Source organism: Fukomys damarensis, unplaced genomic scaffold (genome assembly GCF_012274545.1).
Source record: "Fukomys damarensis isolate Sample0158 unplaced genomic scaffold, DMR_v1.0_HiC HiC_scaffold_23, whole genome shotgun sequence".
In the NCBI taxonomy this organism is placed as follows: Eukaryota; Metazoa; Chordata; class Mammalia; order Rodentia; family Bathyergidae; genus Fukomys; species Fukomys damarensis.
The window spans coordinates 53,448,800-53,470,468 of NW_022900935.1; the positions used below are offsets into that span (position 1 = coordinate 53,448,800).

General features: G+C 36.9%; 1 protein-coding gene across 2 annotated transcripts in view; it reads left to right on the forward strand.

The window, feature by feature from the left end:
- The window catches only part of Prkar1a (protein kinase cAMP-dependent type I regulatory subunit alpha), a 22,339-nt gene extending 1,313 nt beyond the window's left edge, over positions 1–21,026 (forward strand). For both annotated transcript variants that reach the window (XM_010616839.2, XM_010616838.2), the window contains exons 2-11: positions 2,240–2,422; positions 7,572–7,742; positions 11,908–11,999; positions 12,208–12,269; positions 13,036–13,082; positions 13,777–13,935; positions 16,027–16,087; positions 17,477–17,598; positions 18,408–18,489; positions 19,611–21,026. In XM_010616839.2, coding sequence (XP_010615141.1) covers positions 2,246–2,422; positions 7,572–7,742; positions 11,908–11,999; positions 12,208–12,269; positions 13,036–13,082; positions 13,777–13,935; positions 16,027–16,087; positions 17,477–17,598; positions 18,408–18,489; positions 19,611–19,783 — 1,146 coding nt within the window. In that variant the 5' untranslated portion in view covers positions 2,240–2,245 and the 3' untranslated portion in view covers positions 19,784–21,026. The remainder of the gene's footprint in view (positions 1–2,239; positions 2,423–7,571; positions 7,743–11,907; positions 12,000–12,207; positions 12,270–13,035; positions 13,083–13,776; positions 13,936–16,026; positions 16,088–17,476; positions 17,599–18,407; positions 18,490–19,610) is intronic.
- The last annotated feature ends 643 nt before the right edge of the window (positions 21,027–21,669 follow it).

Here is a 21,669-nt window from a genome sequence, read left to right on the forward strand (position 1 = left end):
CCGTCGTGTCCCCCCAGATTCTGGTTCAGGTTGGGAGCCAGCTGCAGTACTCGGCTACAGTCTGCACTAAGTCTCCTGATCATTTCCAGCAGTCACTTTCCCTCTCTTCCCCGGGTTATTCTCCCTCTCCCCCGCCCACACGGCTTTCTCCGTCTGGCTCAATTTCCTTTCCTCCCCTTTAACTTCCGTTCCTTTCCCGATTTTCCCCGAGGCTTCATCGCCAAAGCTTCTAGTAGCATAGAAGGCGGGGTTCCGCATTTGTAGTCCTGACTGTAGCCTGAGTTAAGGGCATTTTCCTACCCTTCCTCTCGAAAATATACGCGGTGCCTTTTAACCCTCCCGGCTCGGTGCTTGTGTGGTGCCAGCCCACTCACTACCGTATTTGAGGACTCCTTTTTCAGCAGAGGGAAGGCAGCTCGCCACTTCATCGAGATAACCCTCAGGAAGTGTTAGTAGGCAGGCTTAGGGGATGCTGTAAATATTTCCTGAAATTAATTCTTTTTAAGCAAAATTTTATGACAGTTGACTGCGAAAGAATCTGGTTTCTTAAGAATGGACCTACGTATTGACAGTTGCTTCTTTTGTTTTCTTTAATTGCAGTGACGATTTTAAATTAGCTAAATTTTTTGGGGAAAGGAAGATATTGTTGGGCTCTTTAAGTGCAAATATAGAATCAGTTCAGTTATTTTTGATTAAAAATATTTAGGCCATGAAATTTGGTCATTCATGGGTTCACATGGTGACGGCATTAATCTTGGAGCATATTTTGTTCATGTACTGTCTTTACCGGTGTCATATTTTTGCTTTTTGTAATACAGTAGTTTGTTTCAAACAAAAAACATTTTCATCCCTTAGACCCACCAATCATTGCCCACCAAAGATATGATTTTAGAATATCTGATCAATTGAAGGCATGCATTGATGTTTCTGAAGCATAAAAAAAAACCTGATTTATCATTTTGTTCTTGGTGGCTTTCAGTATTATTTGAAATGCAGGTAATTCTACTTGAAGTGGTTTTTCATTTCTTGTTTACCTGTCCTGGAAAAGTGGATAGTGCAGAATAAACATTTTAAGTGTTTATTCCTGAAGTAGCAGCATGGCTCTTTTTCCAAGGCTTCTAATGTATGGGCTTGTCCCGGACCACAAATTTTCTCGTGGTCTGTTAATTAATCTATTTGTTATTGACCCTTACTGTGAAAGTTGTCAAAACAAAGTAGTAGTGTAGCATTTAGAAAAGCTCTTTATTCTGATATTTATGTTTTTTCTGAGTTGTTTTGTGTGCACTATAAGAAACTTGATTAATACTGTATTTAGTTACAGTGTTGAGGGGAACACTTCTAATCTTAATCTTAATTTCTTAGTAAGTATGAATTGGAAGAAAAATAGTGTACGAATGGCCCAGTTAAATTACTGAGTTTTAAATTCTAGGGTAAGTTTAGCTGCTTATTGTTATATTTTTATTTACTTCATTTCAGTCTAGTTTTATGATCTACTAAATGTAGCTTATTGACTCATCACGTAGGTTTGAAACATGTATTTTAATATTTTCCTGTCCAGATGAAAATGTTTTCACAATTTTCTTGGTAAAGATATTTTTAAACATTTGATAAGGTCCCCTCAACTTTCACGCACCTTACTCCCCTCATAGTAGGTAAGTATATCACTTAGGGCTGGGATCTGCTAAAAGATTTCAAAATAAAAGTTTGCTTTTAAAACTCATCTGAAGTTTTGGATTTAAAAAAATTTTGCTTATGCTAATAGTTGGTTAATCAGTTCCTTTGCAAGTGATTTGTGGTGTGACGGTTGGACACTCCCATGGGATAGGAGTGTCTAAGGGAAAACGTCAGATGTTTTTCATTGTGCTGCCTTGCTTTCATTTAGAGCTTGTGTGCCCTTGGAATTCTCTGTCCTGTTTACCATTTACACATTTCCCACGTCATCATGATTTCTTTTGCTAGAGAGATCTTAATAAAATTCCCTTAAGGGCCTGACTCCTTAGCAGCCTGCCTCTGCAGGGATGGTGGCTTTATGCTGAAGATACTGCCTCTCTCTTTCCCACAGAGCCCAGATCCTACAACAGGAAATAAATGAAGCACTTACTTGGAAGAATGCAAGTTTTGTTTTACTGCAGTCTCTGTCCTATTTAGCAAGGAAACAATTTCCGATAGTCAGAGGCCAAATTAGTGTTTGTGCTTTATAAATATTTAACACACACATAAGTGTGTTTTTTTCTTGCAGAGAACCATGGCGTCTGGCAGTACTGCCGCCAGTGAAGAGGAGCGCAGTCTCCGGGAATGTGAACTCTATGTCCAGAAGCACAACATCCAGGCACTGCTCAAGGATTCTATTGTGCAGTTGTGCACTGCTCGACCTGAGAGGCCCATGGCATTCCTTAGGGAATACTTTGAGAGGTTGGAGAAGGTAATAATAAACGTGGGGAGATAATATGATGACCCTGACAGTTGTTAAAATTAATACTTTGGAGTGTTGCTGATTTGCACCTTTTGAAAGAAAAAGATTTCTGATCAAAGAATTTGGGAAAAAATTTAAATGAGAAATGCAGGTAAGCCAGATGTGAATGCCTGTAGTCCCAGCACTTGGGAGGCTGAGGCAGGAGGATTGCTGTAAGTTTGAGGCCAGCCTGGGCTACATAGTAAGGCCCTGTCTCCAGAAAAGGAAAAAAAATGCAGTTAAAATATTTGTAATTGAAAAATTCTGAACCAGTAGAATTTATCAGAAAATGTGTCTGTCTGCTAAGTTCACTTTGGCTGGTGAAGAGTTTCCAGGTATGTTCCTTGTAACTGTTTTAATAAGCACATAAGACCTTTTATAAAACTGATGAGGAATAGTACAGTAGTAGTGCTCGTTTTCAACAAAGCAAGCAAACTTAAACTTATTCTACCTTTTGAAACTGGTCTAATTAAACAGTTGGTTCTAGCTTGTGACTGATACATCAGAAATTAGTGAAGTCTCTTACTGTAGACTGTAGAGTATATCTACATGAATTTGTTCTGGAGATGCAAGATTGATGGTTGTCAAATTTTACCCTGTAGGTTTGTTAAGGGCTTGTTCCCCTATTTTTCATCATTGTGTGTATGTCAGCGCGATGTCCATTTCTAAGGAAGATGACAATTTTGCATCAGGGAGAGTGATTGCTTCCCTCAGAAATGAGGGTTTGCTTTTGTAAATCACTACAATAAAGATACAATGAGCATGAAGTAGTTGAGGGATATTTCTTTGATACACGATCATTAATTATCTAGTTGTATAATAGAAATGGTGGTCTGGGCAATTTGTTACCATCTAATTTATTAGTAATTGAATCTGTACACTAAGATTTTGAAAAATGTTTGCTAGTGAGGAGGTATTTTCTGTTTCCCTGAAAACTATTGAAATTGGTATTTAATATCATGATTAGAGTAATTGAAAAATGAAAAAAACAGTTGCTAACCAGTCTTATGAATATCTGCTTGCTGGGTTGGAATCCTTTTAGAAATTCTGGCTTTCTTTTATTTAAGCAGTTTCCAAATAGTGGAAGTACTGTGGAGCCAGGCCATGAGTGTTCCCTGTTTTGAAATCAAGTGCGTTCCTGGAGATCTAGTTCTGAAATAGGTCACTGTAAGGTGATCCTTCTTCTTTGGACATCAATAGAAACCATCAAATGAGGGGATTAAGTTGGTGAGACATTAAGTGTGTATCTTTTTATAGGGAGTATTGAATGTGTGGTGCTGCTAGTTTCAAAGCCTGTATTTACCACAGGTCTGTTTAAGGATTAACCAAGGTAGAAAGCAAGAAATGATTATTAGGTTGGTTTCTTTGCATATGAGATTTTTATATTTAATGTGTTGGCCTTTTTAAAAATCTCTGAGTAAAAGTTACAGCTTAATGTGCCTTTTGCATGCACTCCTTTAGCTAAGGTGAATACACACACACACACACACACACACACACACACGAGGACTTTAATGTGACTAGATTTTTCAGCTTTTTAACAGGCCATTTTTTATATATTATATATGTCTAAATCCTGTCACATTCTTACTGCCTCATTCCTCCTTACCCGGGGATTACTTTTCAGGATCCTTTAGAAGAAATTCACAGAAAACTCATTTTGTCTGTTGAAAGCCGCTGCATTTTAATTCAGACCATTGTCTGGAGTTTGAGCGCCCATTTATGCATGTATTTATTAGAACCTTGCCTGTCTGGTAGATAAGAGGAATAATAACAGCTGCCACCTTTGAGCGTCTCCTGTGTGCCAGCTGCTGTGGGAAGCTCTTGACATGCATGCAGACTCATTTTAAATGTGTGAGGTAGGTGATTATCACCACTGTACAGAGGCGTAGGTAGAGCCAAAAGAAGTATGTAACTTGGCTGTGGTCCTACAGTAGAGTAAGTCAGCTATTGCTACAGTATTGTATAACCTCCAAATTTCAGTGGCTTATTTCTTAGTCACCAGACTATATTTTTTGGTCATAGGCAGCTTTTCTGGGCTCAGGCCATTTTGTTGTCTTCATTCCACATATCGTGTTCTGGGGCTGAGTGGAAGGCAGGGCCACTGTATAGGCCAGTCTGTTCTCAAGGCAGAGAAAGGACAAAAGCTCAAGGGGGTGGAGGTGGGGCTGAGCCAGATCACACTAGCTTTAATGCTGTGACAGGTCCACTTACATTCTGTGGCCAAAGGAAGTCGTAGGGCCTAGCCACAAGTTATGGGGGTGGGAAATTTACCTTGCCTAAAGAAGAAAAGCAAGGGTAACGAGGGAAAGAATACTGTGTAAACATAAATAAGTGGCAGGGACAGAATTTGATCTTTAGAGTAGAGAAACATAATGCAGAATATAACGCAGAACATAACAGAAGAGTCAAAAGCATAATTAACCTGTAAGTAGACTGCAGGTTTTGTTTTAGTAAGTGAAAGCCGAAGAGGGAGACTGACAGCTGAATAATAGCAGCAGGAGTAAGGATATGAAAATGTATCATAGTAGGTACTAGAATAGAAGTTGATGATCCATCTCAGTGATGGCTGAGTCATCAAGATTAGGTGATATTCAGATTGACTCATGATTTAGGAAACAGTGTTAAAATCAAAATGCTCGGTTACGTCAGAATTATCAGAAATTCTGTTAAGTAAAATACATTTCCAAATGATATTTGCAAATTTTTTTCATGAAAGTTTTTGAAATACCAAGGGCAGATTTAAGGGATACAATATGTGTTTTTATTTGTACTCTTTAAATTTGGGGGAGACTTGAGTTTTATAGTTCTGTTAATAAAGAATAGGAAAATGTTACTAGTTCTTGAAATGACCGGGATGAGAATGAGGTGGTTTTCTAAAAAATATGTCTTTATATAAGTTACGTGTTTATACATGGTTCAAAATTCTGCAGGTACAAAAAGGTGTAACGGTAGAAGGTTTCCTTCCCACCCAAATTGCCTTTATTGGAAGAAGCCAGTGTTGGGGGGGGATATTATATGGGCTTTACAGACAAAATGACATATAAAAAGCTTCCTATTCATTCTAACACATGTATGACATTCCATTGTATGGCTATACTATATTTAGTCATCCTTACTGATCACAGTTTGGTTCCTTCCAATATCTCACTAATAACACTAATAGAACAAATATTTTTGTGGATATATTATTTTATATATGTGTATATTTTAGCGTAAATTCTGGAAGCAGAATTGCTATTGAGTCAAGAAATAAATACAAACTGGGCATAGTATGGTAGCCTGTAAACCTTGGAAGGCTGAGGCGGAGAATTGCAAGTTTGAGCCCAGCTTGCTTAATTTCTTAGACCCTATCTCAAAATAAAAAGGTTTTGGGGTTGTAGTTGAGTGCAGAGACTCTGTGTTCAATCCCCAGTACCACAAAAAACAGAGGAAAGGTAGTAAATACAGTTGCAATTAGATATACAAATTTATTAAAGTTATTTTTTTCTGTTGTGGTTTTTCTTAATTGAGCTGGGTGTGGTGGTGCACAACTATAATTGCAGCACTCTGGGAGGCTGGAGGATTTGCAAGGTCTGGGCACTTACCAAAATTGAAAAAAAAAGAAAAGGTGCTGGGGATGTGACTCAGTGCAGATTTAACTCCAGCATGGCAAGGGGGAGGGGAAACAGAGAAAGAGAAATAAGCACAGCTCTTTGCTCTGAAAAAAAGGAAAAAGCAGGCAGTGCTTCTAATAGCAATGAACACTGTTAATACCTCTGATGGTTACCCTTCTAGGCTTGCCAAATATGTACAGTGGAAGTTTTGTATTTATCTTGAATTCCCAAAGCAGAGCCGAGGGCTGGATGTAGTGATGCACATGGGAGGCTGAATCAGAAGGATGGCAAGTTCCTGCCCATTCTGGGCAATTTAGGGGCTCTGTCTTGAAATTAAAAACAAAATAAAACAAACAAAAACCCAAAAACCTTTAGGGTAGGGGAAGGAGGTCAGTGTGAAGGCCTTGGGTTCAAACTCCAATACCACAACATCTTCTCCCCCAAAATCTGGCATCTCAAATTCTTATTTATCACTCTTTTTTCTAATCATTTTAAATGCTAAGTTCACTTAAAATTTGAAAGGTAGTTTAGAAAAATAATGAATAATAGGGCAAATGAATGAAAAAGTAGAAGATACATGTTCTTATTTTTTCCATTTTACTTTAGTCGTAATTATTTTTTACTGAGAAGAATTGCTTTTTAAGGCTTTAGATTTGAGAAAAAAGGATGTTTAATAGTTGATCTCAATTTTTATTTGAATTGGTTCAATAAGGAACAGTTTTTAAAAAGCAAGTTACTCTTTAACTTCAGATGTGAGCTCTGATAATAAAGCTTTGCTGGGCCTGGGATTTAGCTCAGTGGTGCTGCCGCCTGCCTCATACAAGCGCAAGTTCCTGAGTTCAATCCCCAGTACCAAAAAGAAAAAAAGCTTTGCTGGAGGAAGATTGCTAAAGCACTTCTCATTATTGGTTATCTTTACTTCATTTTTTCTCAGTATTTGGGATCCAGGCCAGAATGGGAATTCTGTAGGCTCTGGACCTTTTGTTTTCATATTCTCATTGCTTAGCAAGGATTGTGACATGGCAAATTCAGTAAATGCTCATTGAATTCATGAGGTAATTCAGTAATCTAGACATTGCTGGATTAGTTTACTTTGCTTGAGTTGTTATTCTTGGATTAGGTGCTTTTGTGTGTGGGGGTGTCTTACTTAGAAAAGACCCTTAGTTTTCAGGATTTTATTTTACAATATATTGCTATTTGCATTATAAATCATTGCTGTCAATGCATCATTAAAATGAACATCTGATTTTTTATTTATGTTCTGTGTCCTTGTGCTAATGACTTACATTGACTATTAAAAATACCTAATCTGTTATTGTCGAAGAAACAGTCTCATGCCAATAATCTTCTTTTCAGATGTTTCTGTTTTTTTCCCGTTTGGAGTTAGCATTTTCTCCTTAACGTTGGCACTAGGTGAAGAGATTTGAAGTGATTTTTGATGGATTGTTATTGGAATACAAGCATATCAACCTCACATGGTGGTTCTGAGGCATCTTCTTTTCTATACCTGTAATTTCTTTCAGGAGGAGGCAAAGCAGATTCAGAATCTGCAGAAAGCAGGTACCCGTACAGACTCAAGAGAGGATGAAATCTCTCCTCCTCCTCCAAACCCAGTGGTGAAGGGTCGCCGGCGACGTGGTGCTATCAGTGCAGAAGTCTACACGGAAGAAGATGCTGCATCATATGTTAGAAAGGTAGTTTTGATATTTCAACATTTGAGAAATGTTTTTGGGACCCACTTGACAATCTAGTCTCCTTTGATGAGTGCATGTACTACTTTAAATAAAAACAAAAGTAGTTATTGAACACTGGAGAATTGATTTCTATAATAGCATGACAGCAGAGGAAATAACTAAGAGTGATTATAAACCAGTATAATACGTGGCTGCATTTTGGTGGTTTCTTATTTCCTGCTGTTTTGCTGTTGAAGAAGCAGGAAGTACTCCTTTTTCTCTTATATTCTAGTGCCAGCTTTTGATACTCTGTGCAGCAATTCATGTATGACTTTTAATCTCTTATCATACAATCGTCATTCATCCTACTCTGATCTTTCTCAGAGCCTGCTGGCCATTTTGTGTTATGCTAATAGCCTTGACAGGGGAGTGGGGCTTAGAATTCTAAGCCCTTGTGGCTTGTAAAACTAACAGTACAAAAAAAAAGATAGCAGTTAAAAAAATACTTAGTTTTAGCTGTGCATGGTAGTGCTTGCCTTTTGTCTCAGCACTTTGGGAGGTTGAGGCCAGAGGATCCCAAGTTTGAGACCAGCTGGGTAACTTAGTGAGACCCTGTTTTAACCCTTGGGGCATAATGCCAATTTTGTCATAAGGGCGCATTTTTGTATGAGTATAATACCCATGTTTATTCTTTAGAATATTTCTATTATTTTAATTTTGTCAGTTTTAGTACATTAAATAATAAGTACTTAACAGAGGGCCGAGGATTTAGTTTAGTGGTGTTGCTGCCTGCCTTATAAGAGCAAGGACCCAAGTTCGATCGCTGGTACCCCCCAAAAAAGTACTTAATAGGAAAAAATATCAAAGTATTGAATAATATTTATTGTTTATAAAAAAATTCTCAATATCAACTGTTTTTTGTTGTACAAAGTCTAAAAAATAACAAGTAAATTCCTATATGAACTACAATGAAAATACCAATGGAGGGGCAGGAATTTAGATCATTGGTGCTGCCTCCTGCCTCACAAGAACAAGGTCTCAAGTTTCATCGCCCGGGACCAAAAAAAACAAAACAAAAGAAACCTTCTCTACAAAACTCTACTGAAAACATAAATCTGCACTTTCATTTATCACAGCTATTGCACTCTTCACACGTGATAATAACATGTTCCATACACATGTGTCACACAGCACATAACGTTTTGCTTTTCTGGACTTTTTGTAGGACATACTTGATATCATTGATCTTGCAGTTTTGTCAGGAAGTTCTTAGTGTGTACTTAACAGGAACATAAAATATCTGTAAAATAAAGTATTCTTAATATGTATTGCTTATTTAGAATAAACATTTTCACATCAGCTGTTTACTTGCTTACAAAACCTAAAACATAACATCAGAAATAAAAGCCTGTGTGAACTACAATGTAAATACAAACAAAAGTCTACCGCAGAAATCTTTTGCTTTAACTGTCACACCCAAGGCAATCTTCACACGTGAAAACTGCCTGTTTCATATGCAAGTATCACTTAAACTGATAGCACATATGTTTTTTTTTTTCTCTCCTTTTTGTTGGGCACAGTTGATAATCATTTTGGTTTTCCTGCTGTTGTAGTAGCTCTTTGAGATACCTGCTGGCCTGTTTACTTGTCAGCTCACCATTGTGCTCCACAATTTTTTTGTGTAGTTCCCTGGGCAGAAACATTTTGTTTTTCCTCTGCTGTAAATGATCTCTTATGAATTTCAGTCCTAGTCCTTTAATAAAATTTCTCTGGTATTTTCCACTTGTTATCTTCTTTGTAAACTATCACACTGAATATGCCACACATGTTGAGGAATGAGTAAAACACAACCGTTGGCCAACATCAACAGCATCTAGCTGCCTTTGGTCTTGCTGTAGAAAGTTAAGCATCTCAGGCTTCCTCAAGGTTTCCCTATCAAAATTTCCATTATGGTGCAGTGTTGATATCAGTACTAGTTTGTTTCTCTTTGCCATATATAAGGCCAATATTACATCTTTCTGAAGTCCAACAACTGTACTATACAGTTCTCTGTTTCAAAATTGCAGTATTTCATTTGGAATTTCTGCTTTGTTCTGTGTGTAGTTTTTGAACTGTTCAACTTTGTTCTCTGTTAGCAAATGGAGCTTCAGTTGAAAACCGATAAACCAGTTATTGACTGCCACATTCCAGTTGGTTTGGGAGATGGGAGCAACAAGGCTGTTCACGACGACATCATTTGGTTTATTACTATGTGAAAAAGGACCTGGTGGTTGAGTTCCAGGATAAATTTCTAAATTGAAATCATAATTAAGTCTTCACATCTACAAAGGAATACATTTTTATGCTATATTTTGAAAGGATTTTTTTAACATATATTGCCTAAAGCTACAATGACCACGGAAATGCTGCAAGGTGTCCATCAGTAGTTGTGTATTTAGGTGGTGTGTAGATTGACAGTTATCCACAAATCTCTCAAACCCTGAGCTGATAGCAGCTAGATCATCACTTTTTGTTTTCTTGGGTGATATTGTCATCAAACCTCAGGCAATTCTGAAGGAAACCAAATCTCTTCAGTGTCATTGGTGTGCTACAAACCCTCACACCCTTGTTTTTCCATAAGTCTTTTACATTCCTGTGATTACCATAAGAAAGCCTTGCTAAGTAAAGCAGACCTAAGAATTCTTTCAGCTCAGCTAGTAAGGGGTCATGATACATTTTTTAGTATGGCTATTGGTGCATACAGAAAGTTTTACATGTATTTCAGCATTTGTGTATTTCACAGTATCCTGTTACAAACAATCTTGCATTAAATGGCAAGGCTGGCATTTTGTCTTATAGGTTTCATCCCTGCCAAGATCGCTACTGTATTTTTGGACCTAGTTCTAATATTGGATCATTCCATCTGGTGGCATGACCATTTTGTACTATTTCAACTAGTCAAATAGGTATTCATATCACTGTTTTCTTTGTTATCTGAGTCAAGGGGGTCTGCATGTCCTGGATGTATATCAGTTGATTCTTGCTCCATTTCACTGTCCCAAGAACTTTGGCTCACATGGCCAAAGTCAGAGTCGTCATCATCATCATCCATGCATGAGTAATATGATGATTCATTTTGAGCCTCCTCTGAAACTTGCGAATCTGGTTTTTCATGTGCCATTGTATAGGATTGGGCTACTTATACCAGAAAAATCAAATGAAAACTTTTTTTGATATAAATCCTAAATGCACAGAAATTTAGCAGTGGGCATTTCATGGGTAACACTCACCTGTTACTGCTTTGGAGGTTCTGTATACACCTTGTTTGTCTGCCAAGTGGGTGAACACACAGATGGGTTTTTGCTTTCCCCAGGTGCAGCTACTGTGAGTTACACCCACATTCCATTCTGGTAAAATACATGTATTTTTTTTTTTTTTTTTAAGAGTAGGAAAAATTTATTGAGGGGAAGAAAGCTTCTGTCTGAGAGAGACAGAAGTGGGACCGGAAAGTGGGTTGTCCTCTAAAATACATGTTTTCATAGCAGAAGAGTGGTGTCGGGTGTGTTTTACTTCCTGAATTGCTTAGGTAAACATATGCAAAACCTTTTATCCAAGCATTATGTGGGTAAAAATCCTGGTTTGACACTTGCATATGTGCACACACCTTGCTGTTAATCATACCAAGTGTGTGTAACGCAAAGACTGCTTCCGGTATCCCTCATGTGCAGCTACTGAGACACACAGCAGGTTACTATTAAGCTAAAGTAAAAATTTACAGTAGAAAAATAAGGGATAGGTTGTTATAACCCAGTGTTATGCCCTAAAGAAAATAAAAAGGACTGGGGATGTAGCTTAGTGCAAGGGTCCTGGTCCCCACTACCACCTTAAAATCAAAATTGAAACCACTTAGTTTTGTCTCAGAATAATAATGCTGGTTGGTCATTTTTTGGTTTGTTTAGTTGTTAACTGGGAACCAAGTACTGGCCTTTAATCACATGCCTGGTTATAGGCAAAGGGAGTGATAGGTCAGTACTGGTTGAGTACTTTGTGAGTCGATTGTCTAAATGTGTTATAGTGAAAATATTTAACTCAAAACAGTCTTTTTAAAATACTGTACTGTGGCCTGACATTTAATTGAAATGTACATTGCCAACATGAAATGTTTTTTGATATATGGAATTTCATTTGACCTTCAATTCTCTTCTAGGTCATACCAAAAGATTATAAGACAATGGCTGCTTTAGCCAAAGCCATTGAAAAAAATGTGCTGTTTTCACATCTTGATGATAATGAAAGAAGGTAAGAACAGGTTCTTTTTTAAATACTGTTTTTCATTTAGGGTGTGGTCTCAAACTATTGTCAGCATTATTGTAAGTTTTGAGGCTCTTAGTTGTTCACCAAAAATGACAATTGAGTTGAAAAACTGGGAGCTTTAATTCTAGGTTAATACTGGAATTCTCCCGAAGAGACTTGTGAAAGCTAAGATTAGGCCTTCTGTCTCTTGCAGTGATATTTTTGATGCCATGTTTCCAGTCTCCTTTATTGCTGGAGAAACGGTTATTCAGCAAGGTAAGGGCTGCTGTTTCTGTGACATGTAGTGTGGTTATGGAAGAGCAGATGAGAGTGGAGGATTGATTGTTTTAGTTTTCTAGGGAGTTTGTTTTCTTCTTTGATCCTTCTACTTTCTGTTAATACTATTGGATTTTCTTAATTAAAAATTCTTGGACTAAAATACATTAAGGGATTAACATTTCTGATACAATTTTGTTTATACTTGTTAAAGGAAATGCCTGCTTTTAAGTTGAATGTTACAGGGAATTTCAGAACAATATCGATCTCATATATTTATATTGGTTATTAGCCACTTTTAAAATAAGAAATGAAGTACCTATATTCTTTATTATGTAGGCCATCTATTTGTAAGATTTTGTGTCTCCTACAGATTCTTACTTTTTATTGCTACACAGATTGACATGAATATAACCTTTTAGATTATCTTCTCTTATTCTTGACATTTTCATGGGTCTTCATAAACCACATATTTTCCCATTTTGTGACTGTCTGATATTTTGCTATTAACTATTTGAATTATTTCTTGTTAAAGAGGACATAGGAGTTACTAACTTTGTACGTGCAAGTAGCTTCTAAACTTTTTTTTTAGGTGCTCTTTACATGAGCTTACTGAGAATAAAGTTGATCAGTTCTGTGACTTAAAATGTATTGCTGGATTTCTTTTCTTAGAGATTGTGTTTATCTTAATGTGCTCTTCTGTCATAGCACCACCATGAATTTATTTGTATTAATTTGATCTGTTTTTTGTCTTTTTCTCTTTTAGGTGACGAAGGGGATAACTTCTATGTGATTGATCAAGGAGAGATGGATGTAAGATTTAGTAATAGAAATTTATTAATAATCTTAAAAGTCTATGTTTTGATTTTTATTGCTTCTAAGAAGCAAAAAGTATAGTGTTTCTGAAGGGCTGTTACAGCTCTTTTATGTCAGATTGCATCAGCAGCTTTTGCCAAGTATTTTTATGACACTGAGAAACTTCTTATAGATAATTTCTGTAAGTACAGCTTTTGCCGGAGTAGTAAAGTAACTGTATGCTGGGAAGTAAGATCAAAATACAGTAAAGGAGCGTCTGTACCTGGCAATTAGCTATGAAACGGTGTAGCTTTCATCTGGAAGGCTTGTTTACCAGTGAAATGGGAACAAAAGTAGCACTGATCTGGTAGGATTGTTACAAAATTCAGTGACCCGTTTCAAGTAAAATGCTTGGTACACTGCTCAGCACAGTAAATGTACAGTAAATATAGGTCATTGGTATTACTCCTTAGCTGACCTTTTTCCCTTCACTTCTTCAGAGTACTTTTTTCATGTCAGATAATTTCATATTTAAGTCATTGTCAGAACTCACTATTTTGTCTTGCTTTTTTCTGAAAACACAATATATACTTTTTTTTTTTTTTTTTAAATAAGTTCAGGAGCCTGATCTTTCATAAAGGTTTGAGAATTTTTAACACATTCTGGTATACATGTAGAGAAAAATGCTTCTTTGATGTCTTTTGTATTTTAGGTGTATGTGAACAATGAATGGGCAACCAGTGTTGGGGAAGGAGGGAGCTTTGGAGAACTGGCTTTGATTTATGGAACACCTAGAGCAGCCACTGTCAAAGCAAAGACAAATGTGAAACTATGGGGTATCGACCGAGACAGCTATAGAAGAATCCTTATGGTAAGACACCATGGGCTTTTGGAGTGTGACTTAGGATTCTGATCTGTGTACATAATGTTTGAATAATATCACAAAATTGAAATGACAATGTGCCTTATTTTTAATGATTGGATATTTTGCATTGAGCCCTGTTTAGCATTAGTCATTATGTCACTTGGGGCAATGATGTTTTAGAGCAAAAGTTTGGCCAGAAATAACATAGGAAACAAAATGTGTGTATGTAATGGTCAGATTACTTTAGAAAGATTTCTTTAGAAATCTTGCCAATTTGCCCATAGGTGCATGTTAATACACACACCTAATCTTACCCAGCACAGATTGCCTGACAGATTGCCTACTTTAAAGTGCATAAAGTTTAAATCACTCAGAAGTACTTAGCATCTCTAAACTGAAAATGGGTTGTCAGTAATACATATACCACGTCCCCTTTTACTAGGGTTTTGAAATAATAAAAGTATCAGGGCATTCTAGTTTTGGATGTTTCGGTCTTAGCTAATGGCATTGGCCTTTCTGAATGGTTTTCTTAAATTTTGCAGAACCCATCTGGGCATTTGGAAATATGCAGTCTGATGTACTTCAATATTTTTGGTATTCAAGATATATATAAATTAATAAGTCTTCCTTTATTTCTGAAGCCCTTGTGTATATGCTAAAATTCGTAAATGATCAAGTCCCTTACATAAAGTGGTGTAGTGTTTTCGTATAGCCTGTGCACATTCTCTGTATACTTAAAAAAATTTTTTTTACTAGTACGTACATGCAATACAAAATGTTTACCTTCCTTTTGTGGAATTGGTACGTGTAAATAACACCTTAATTCCGTTTTTTCATCCTTTTCCCTCTTCTTCCTCCCCCTCCCATCCATCTCTGGATCCCCTTCCATTTGAGAAAAGATCTACTTCTCTTTAAAATTTTGCTCTTTATTTATAATTTAGGTTTCTCATACAAGAAGCCATGCTACATTTATGCTTGTGTGTCTGATTTATAAAATTTCATCAAACATGGTCTCAGAATGCATCCATTTTCTACAAATGACTCAGGTTTACCTTTCTTTATGGCAGAGCAGTGTGTATTGCATTGTGTGTAAATAGTACATTTTCCTTAGGCTGCTTCCACAATTTAGCTATTATGAAGTGTGCTGCTGTAAACACAAGTATGCATATGTCACAGTAGTGTGATGCTTTATTTAACTTGTTTTAGGTGATACCTAAGAGGGGACTATCTGGGTCAAATCAAATTTCTAGTTTTAGTTTATTTGTGGAATTTCCATAGTAGTTATACTAGTTTACCTTTCCACTAATAATGTTGAAAGATTCCTTTTTCTTCATTCTTTAAATCATCTCTGGATTATTTACTGACATCTAATACAAAGTAAATGCTAAGTAAATAGTTGTTGTACTATATTGTTTAGAGAGTAACATCACAATGAGTGTACATGTTGAGTACAGATAAAATTGTTTTCTATACTTTTAATCTGCATTTGATTGAATTTGTGGATGCGGAGTGCAGACTGTACATATGGGTGTTACAGGTATACATACACATAGATAATGTATGTAGGTGTGTATATTTTTGGCAGGGAGGATGTGCTAAGGCATTTTACTATATAAGGAAGTCTTACTATAATGGAAAGTATGTTTCACCCTTTCTTTTTTTCTCTCAGATACATTTGACACACTTTGTAGATAAGACAACTTTGTTGTGTTTGGGGTAGTGGGGCACTTATTTTGAATCTGTAAGTGGCAGCAGTTTTATTCCCCTATGTGAGTGGTTGGGGTTTTGGGGAAGCATTTTGTGTAGGGAGTATTGCCAGCTGCTGCTCATGTATTACTCGGTGGTTTTGGAGAACTGACCTTTTGCTTATTTGGCATTTCACTGCTTGGTGGTGCTGTATACTTAAGATATCTGGTGTTCCTCTTGGGAGCACGTAACAAAGAACTTTGTATGTTGAGTAGGAGCTCATCGTCTTCAGCATGAAGGAAAATAATCACAAGTCCAGAAGCAGCAGCAGCAGCTTTACTTTTTAAAAAAAATTTATTTCAAACTTACTTCACAACACTGTATAATAATTTTTTTTTTTTAAATTTATAGGGAAGCACGCTGAGAAAGCGAAAAATGTATGAAGAGTTCCTTAGCAAAGTGTCTATTTTAGGTGAGTTTTGGAAAGTTTGTATGGAGAACCTCTAATGTATTAATGATACTCAGCAGAACCTGTTATCTTAAAAAGAGAACTGATTTATATTTTTACTAATAGTAATGAAAAGCATGTGGAAATGTTTTTGAACAGTATTGAAAGTTTGACTAAGTTAAAAGTAATTGTAGAGTGGGTTGAGTTTGTTAATCCTGTAACTGGACTTGAGAAAAGCTTTGTGAAAGTATAACTGCTGCTCATTCTTCCTAAAAAGACAGAAGTATTAAAAGGGTCCTCCTGGGTCAGGGATTTAACTCAGTGGTTCCGTTGCCTGATTTGCAAGCACAGGGACCCCAGTTTGATCCCCAGTACCACCAAAAATAAAAAGGGCCCTCCTTTTCTGACTACAGACAGACCCTTAGTCTGGCTGGGACATTTTCCATCTCTTGTTCTGTCACTGAGTTCATTGGTTCTGGATGGAAAGTATTTCCAGGAATGCATTTCCTCTGTAGAAAGATTAGATATCATTTGCTGACACTGTCTGCAAACGTGCCAGACGTATTGAAATTTATAATAAAGCAGGTTAGTTGGAGACCCTTCTGTGTGTTTTGTTATGTAGACTGGGAAACATTAGAATTTATGGTTTAGGAGGGAGGGATAGGAATAAGTAAGTGATAATCATTTGCCCCCCCCCTTTTCATACAGAAACTTTTTATTTCAAAGTAACTTGAGATTCCAAAAGTTGTAAAGGTGGGATAGGCTCTACCTGTCTCCCTTAGTGACTTGGACATGACCTCAGGGTGTCAAAGCAGGAGCTCAACCTGGTGTCACAGTGGCCACTGACCTCCAGAGCCGTCGTCTGAGTCTGTCCTGGTATCCTTTCCTCGCCAGGACCAACAGTTTTGCCCTTTGTTTTGATTCTGTGATTTGACTTTTCCCCCCTCCCTTTTTTTGTTTCCTTATTTATCCTTTAAAATAGTCACATTTACTCAGTGTCTCAGTTCCTTTGGGAACAAATATTATTTTCTTGTTCTTATTTCATAATTTCAACTGAGGATTTTAATGGGTAAATTATTTGTGTGAACCTTTGGAAAAATATGGGTGGTGAAAGTATTATTTTTGGACAGTACAATTGTAGGTTTAGTTTGTGTTGCTGGCAATCTTAATGGTCATGTTTTCTTGCTCCTTTGCTGTTGGGTGCAGTTGGTATAAATTAACCTGGCTGCTAAAGTATCTAGGAGTCATCTGCAAGTAATGGGGATTCTGTTGAATGTTGGCTGTGTTTTGTCAGAGACACTACCAAAGTATTGATGGGGAATGGCTATTTGGTTGAATCTCTGTATACTTTGTTTAAAAATTTTTGGCATCACCAAGTTACCTAGAGAAATTCTTCGGATTCTTGTCTTTTAGAGTCACTGGACAAGTGGGAGCGTCTCACAGTAGCTGATGCATTGGAACCGGTCCAGTTTGAAGATGGGCAGAAGATTGTGGTTCAGGGAGAACCAGGGGATGAGTTCTTCATTATATTAGAGGTGAAGAACTTGACATTTGATTATTTACACAGTTGTATACCATAAGTGGAAAAAGAGCTAATTCTGATTTACAGCTTTAAATTTTGAGAATATCTCGACAGTTTACTTGTAAATTATCTTTTACTTTGAAATGCATTTATTTGGCTTTTCTGACAGCTATAAGCATTTGAGTCATAATTCTGGAAGGATGCTGGACACAAGTATCCAAGTAGTGAATTACACAATTGCTCTTTATCATGTAAGCCAAAAAGAAAACCTCAGCAGTATAACAAACTAATGATTCTGCACCATCCTTGTTAAAATGCAGCTGTTTGTGGTATCTGATGATAAATCAGGCTCAAAGATGGTTAATTCTGAAAGTTACTGTGTTTTATATCTTCACAATTCTTGGAAGTGTGCAGTAGAGAATCTAACCTGTCATGTGTATCCAAATAGCAAATTCAAAGCAAATTCAACTTGTCATAGTGCAAAAGCAGCCATAGAAACATAAATGAGTGGATGTGGTATTACAATAACACGTTATTTACAAAACAGACAAAAATTGAGTTTGGTCTGTAGTTTGCTAACGAAGTGTGGTTAGCAGGTACCTTAGCTTGATAAGAAGCTTGCAAGCAAGGGATGCTGGTTAAATAGAAATCAAACTTGATATGGAGACATAACTTCAGTTTCTTTTACCATGTGAACACAGATATATTGGAATAGCCACTGATTTCCCCCACTCCTCCATTTTCTGCAAGTTGCACAGGATATTTAAAATGCCACTTTGGGTTAGAGAGTATTTGTTTAGCTTTCTGGTGATTTTCTTACAGGGGACAGCTGCTGTGCTGCAACGTCGTTCAGAAAATGAAGAGTTTGTTGAAGTGGGAAGATTGGGGCCTTCTGATTATTTTGGTATGTTAGGTTACTTCATATTAAATACGTTCTGTACTTTTTAAGTTATTGCACAGTGAAGCATTGTACTGTTTCATAATTTTGTCTTTTGTTTTTGTTTTTTTTTTTTTTTTTTTTTTTTTTTTTTTTTGGTTCAAGGGATTGAACTCAGGACCTTGTGCTTGCATGGCAGGTGGCAGAGCCACTGAGCTAAATCCCTGGCCCAATTTTGTCTTTTCTTAATTTTATTTTTATTAGTAGAATAATGGATTTTATTGTGTGATGTTTTCATTGCATTCCCGTGCTTTGAGCATAACCTCATGTCCACCCTCTCTTTCCCTCTTCTCCTTGGTCCCCTTCTTCTCTAATAGTCTCCCTTTTACTTTCATGCCATCTCTTTTTTTTCTATAGATCCCACATGTAGAAGAAAACTTGTGATATTTATTTCTGAATTTTACATTTTAATTGCTTTTTTGGCTCTCAGAAAATAGTATTGAGATTTTGATCCCTATTCAGTTAATAATTGCATTATTATCTTATCTATTAGTTGATACTTTATTTGTTTTTTGAGACAGAATTTTGTGTGGTCTGGACTGGCCTTGAACTCTGTGTAGGTCAGGCTGGCCCTGAATTTGTGTTCTCCTGCCTCAGACTCCCAAATGCTGGAATTACAGGTGTGCAGTACCACAGCGGGCTTTGAAAAGGTTTTTATTGGTACCGGGGATTGAACTCAGGACCTTGCACTTTAGAGGCAGGTGGTGGCACCACTGAACTAAAGGCAGCAGTGGCCCTAAAGGATAAAGCTGTGTTTTACCTGGGTCAGGGTGCATCACTGTATGCTCCCTGGGATTTGTGTCCGTGTAATGTCTGGGCAATTAGAATTCATGCCTTTTTTTGGTACAGGGGATTGAACTCAGGACCTTGTGCTCAGAACCAGGGCAGGCAGCAGCACCACTGAGCTAAATCCCCACTCATTTTTTTTTTGTTGTTGTTTTTTGGGTTTTTTTGTAATGTACAGTTGTGTGGCCTGTACGCAGTAATTGGGGAAACAAACCTTTGTTATTGTCTCAGAAGTGCACTTTTTTGGGAAATGTTTCTGTGGGAGTTGGCCTGCTCTTACACTGTCCCTTTCCCTTTTCCAGGTGAAATTGCACTACTGATGAATCGTCCTCGTGCTGCCACTGTGGTTTCACGTGGGCCCTTGAAGTGCGTTAAGCTGGACCGACCTCGTTTTGAACGTGTCCTTGGTCCATGCTCAGATATCCTCAAACGAAACATCCAGCAGTACAACAGTTTCGTGTCACTGTCTGTTTGAAATGTGCCTCTTGTCCCTCCTATTTCCTCCCCTAGTCCATGCCTCACTCATGCAGACTGCTTATTGTCCCTACTTGCAGCTCCGAGTGGCCACTGGCATTGCAGCTTCTTGTCTCTTTATATTATTAAAAGTTGCTTTTATTGCACCGTTTTTAATTTGGAGCATTAACTAAATGCTCATACACAAATAAATACAAGAGTTCTGTGGACTTCGCTGTTACTGCTTCTCTCTGTGCAGTGTTACGTGTTCACCTGGGCAGTGAGTGCCATGCCTTTTGGTGAGGGTGGATCCCAGCACCAGTGAAATTCTGTAGAGTAATGATGTAACAGTGCTAGATTTTTTGTGATATAATTTCTGATTATAAGCCTATTTAGACTGTGGCCATGTATATGCTGTAATTCTATATAGACTAAATGATTTCTCATTAAGCTCTAAGGGTTAGGAAAAATGGATATAGAAAATCTTAGTGTAGTAGAAAGACATATGCTTGTAATTAAACTAGTTTGAGTGGAAAAATGCCCCCCCTGTTTTTGCTAATTGTCAGATGGATATGATTGTTTTAGCCCCCTCAACCTGAATTTTCATTTGCCAAGGTAAATTTACCTGATATGTTTATATCTTGTTAATGTTTTATCTCTAATTCTGAAATGTTTTTATGTGTGGCTATCTTTATCTGCCTTTTAAGTTTGAAATCAAATCAGAGACTGCAAATATTGGGTTATGGTTTAACTACATCTGCCTCGGCCCACAGATTCTGATTAGACTTTTATCAAGCTAGTGCCAAATACTGATGATGAGATGCTAAATCGAGAATAAAAATTTGAGATCTACATTCTTGGTTGTTAATTTAGAACTTTTGGTTAATGTAGATCCTTCAGTTAACTCCAGTGTAATCTCTTATGCTGTGTACACTCTGATTCCAAGAGATTAGATTTGCTCAGTGGATACAGATGGGATAAATGTCATACAGAAAAATGGAGGTTATATCGCTAATGGGAGGAACCAGGTAGATAAAGTTAGTGTTGGTAAATTATCCTCCACTAAATTCATTGGGGCTTGAGATTTGGGAAGAAGTTTTTATACTTGGGTATAACCTTTTCCCCTCCTTTTTTTTTAATGTCAAATAGAATTTCTGATGGGGTAGAGGTAGGTAGGATGTGTTTGTGTGTGGTCTAAAAGGCCATCCTGCTCAATGTCTGGCTTTACTGTTTGCTCTGTATTTCTGTGGCATTTTTTTTCTTTTTTTTAAAGTAAACTTGTGTTTTGAGTCTTAACTGTGTTTCAGTATTTTCCAGCCTTACGTGTTACATTATTCCAATGATACCAATAGTTTATTTTTTTTATTATTTTTTTAACAAAATTTCACAGTTCCATAATGTAGGCACTTTTATTTTCATTGTGATTTATATATATTATGCAGGGTTATATTTGGGAGTGACTGCAACTACTTTCCACCTGTGCGCAACTGGTTCTGATTAATAATCCCCTCTTATCCTTTCCCAGGCAATTTAAATTGGCCAAGGTAGGTTTTTTTTCATAGATTTGAAAAGTTTTTAGGTTGTTACTAATTTGGAGTAGAAACCTGAGAAATTTTATTTACATTATAGTGTGGGATAGCCACCTTGTTAAAATATTTTAATTTTCAAAATCGATATTAAATGAGGCTTTTATGATCTGTACTTACCTTTGTGTTTGGCTACCTTTTTGATATTTAAAACAAAAATAAAAATTATGTTCCTATCAGCTTAAAGCTTGATTTGATCTTTGTTTAAATGCCAAAAATGTACTTAACTGAATTATGTAGAATGCCATGAAATTGCAATTTCATATATGTATATAATCATGTTCATGTGTATTGATACATATACTGCTTTCTAAATGAATTT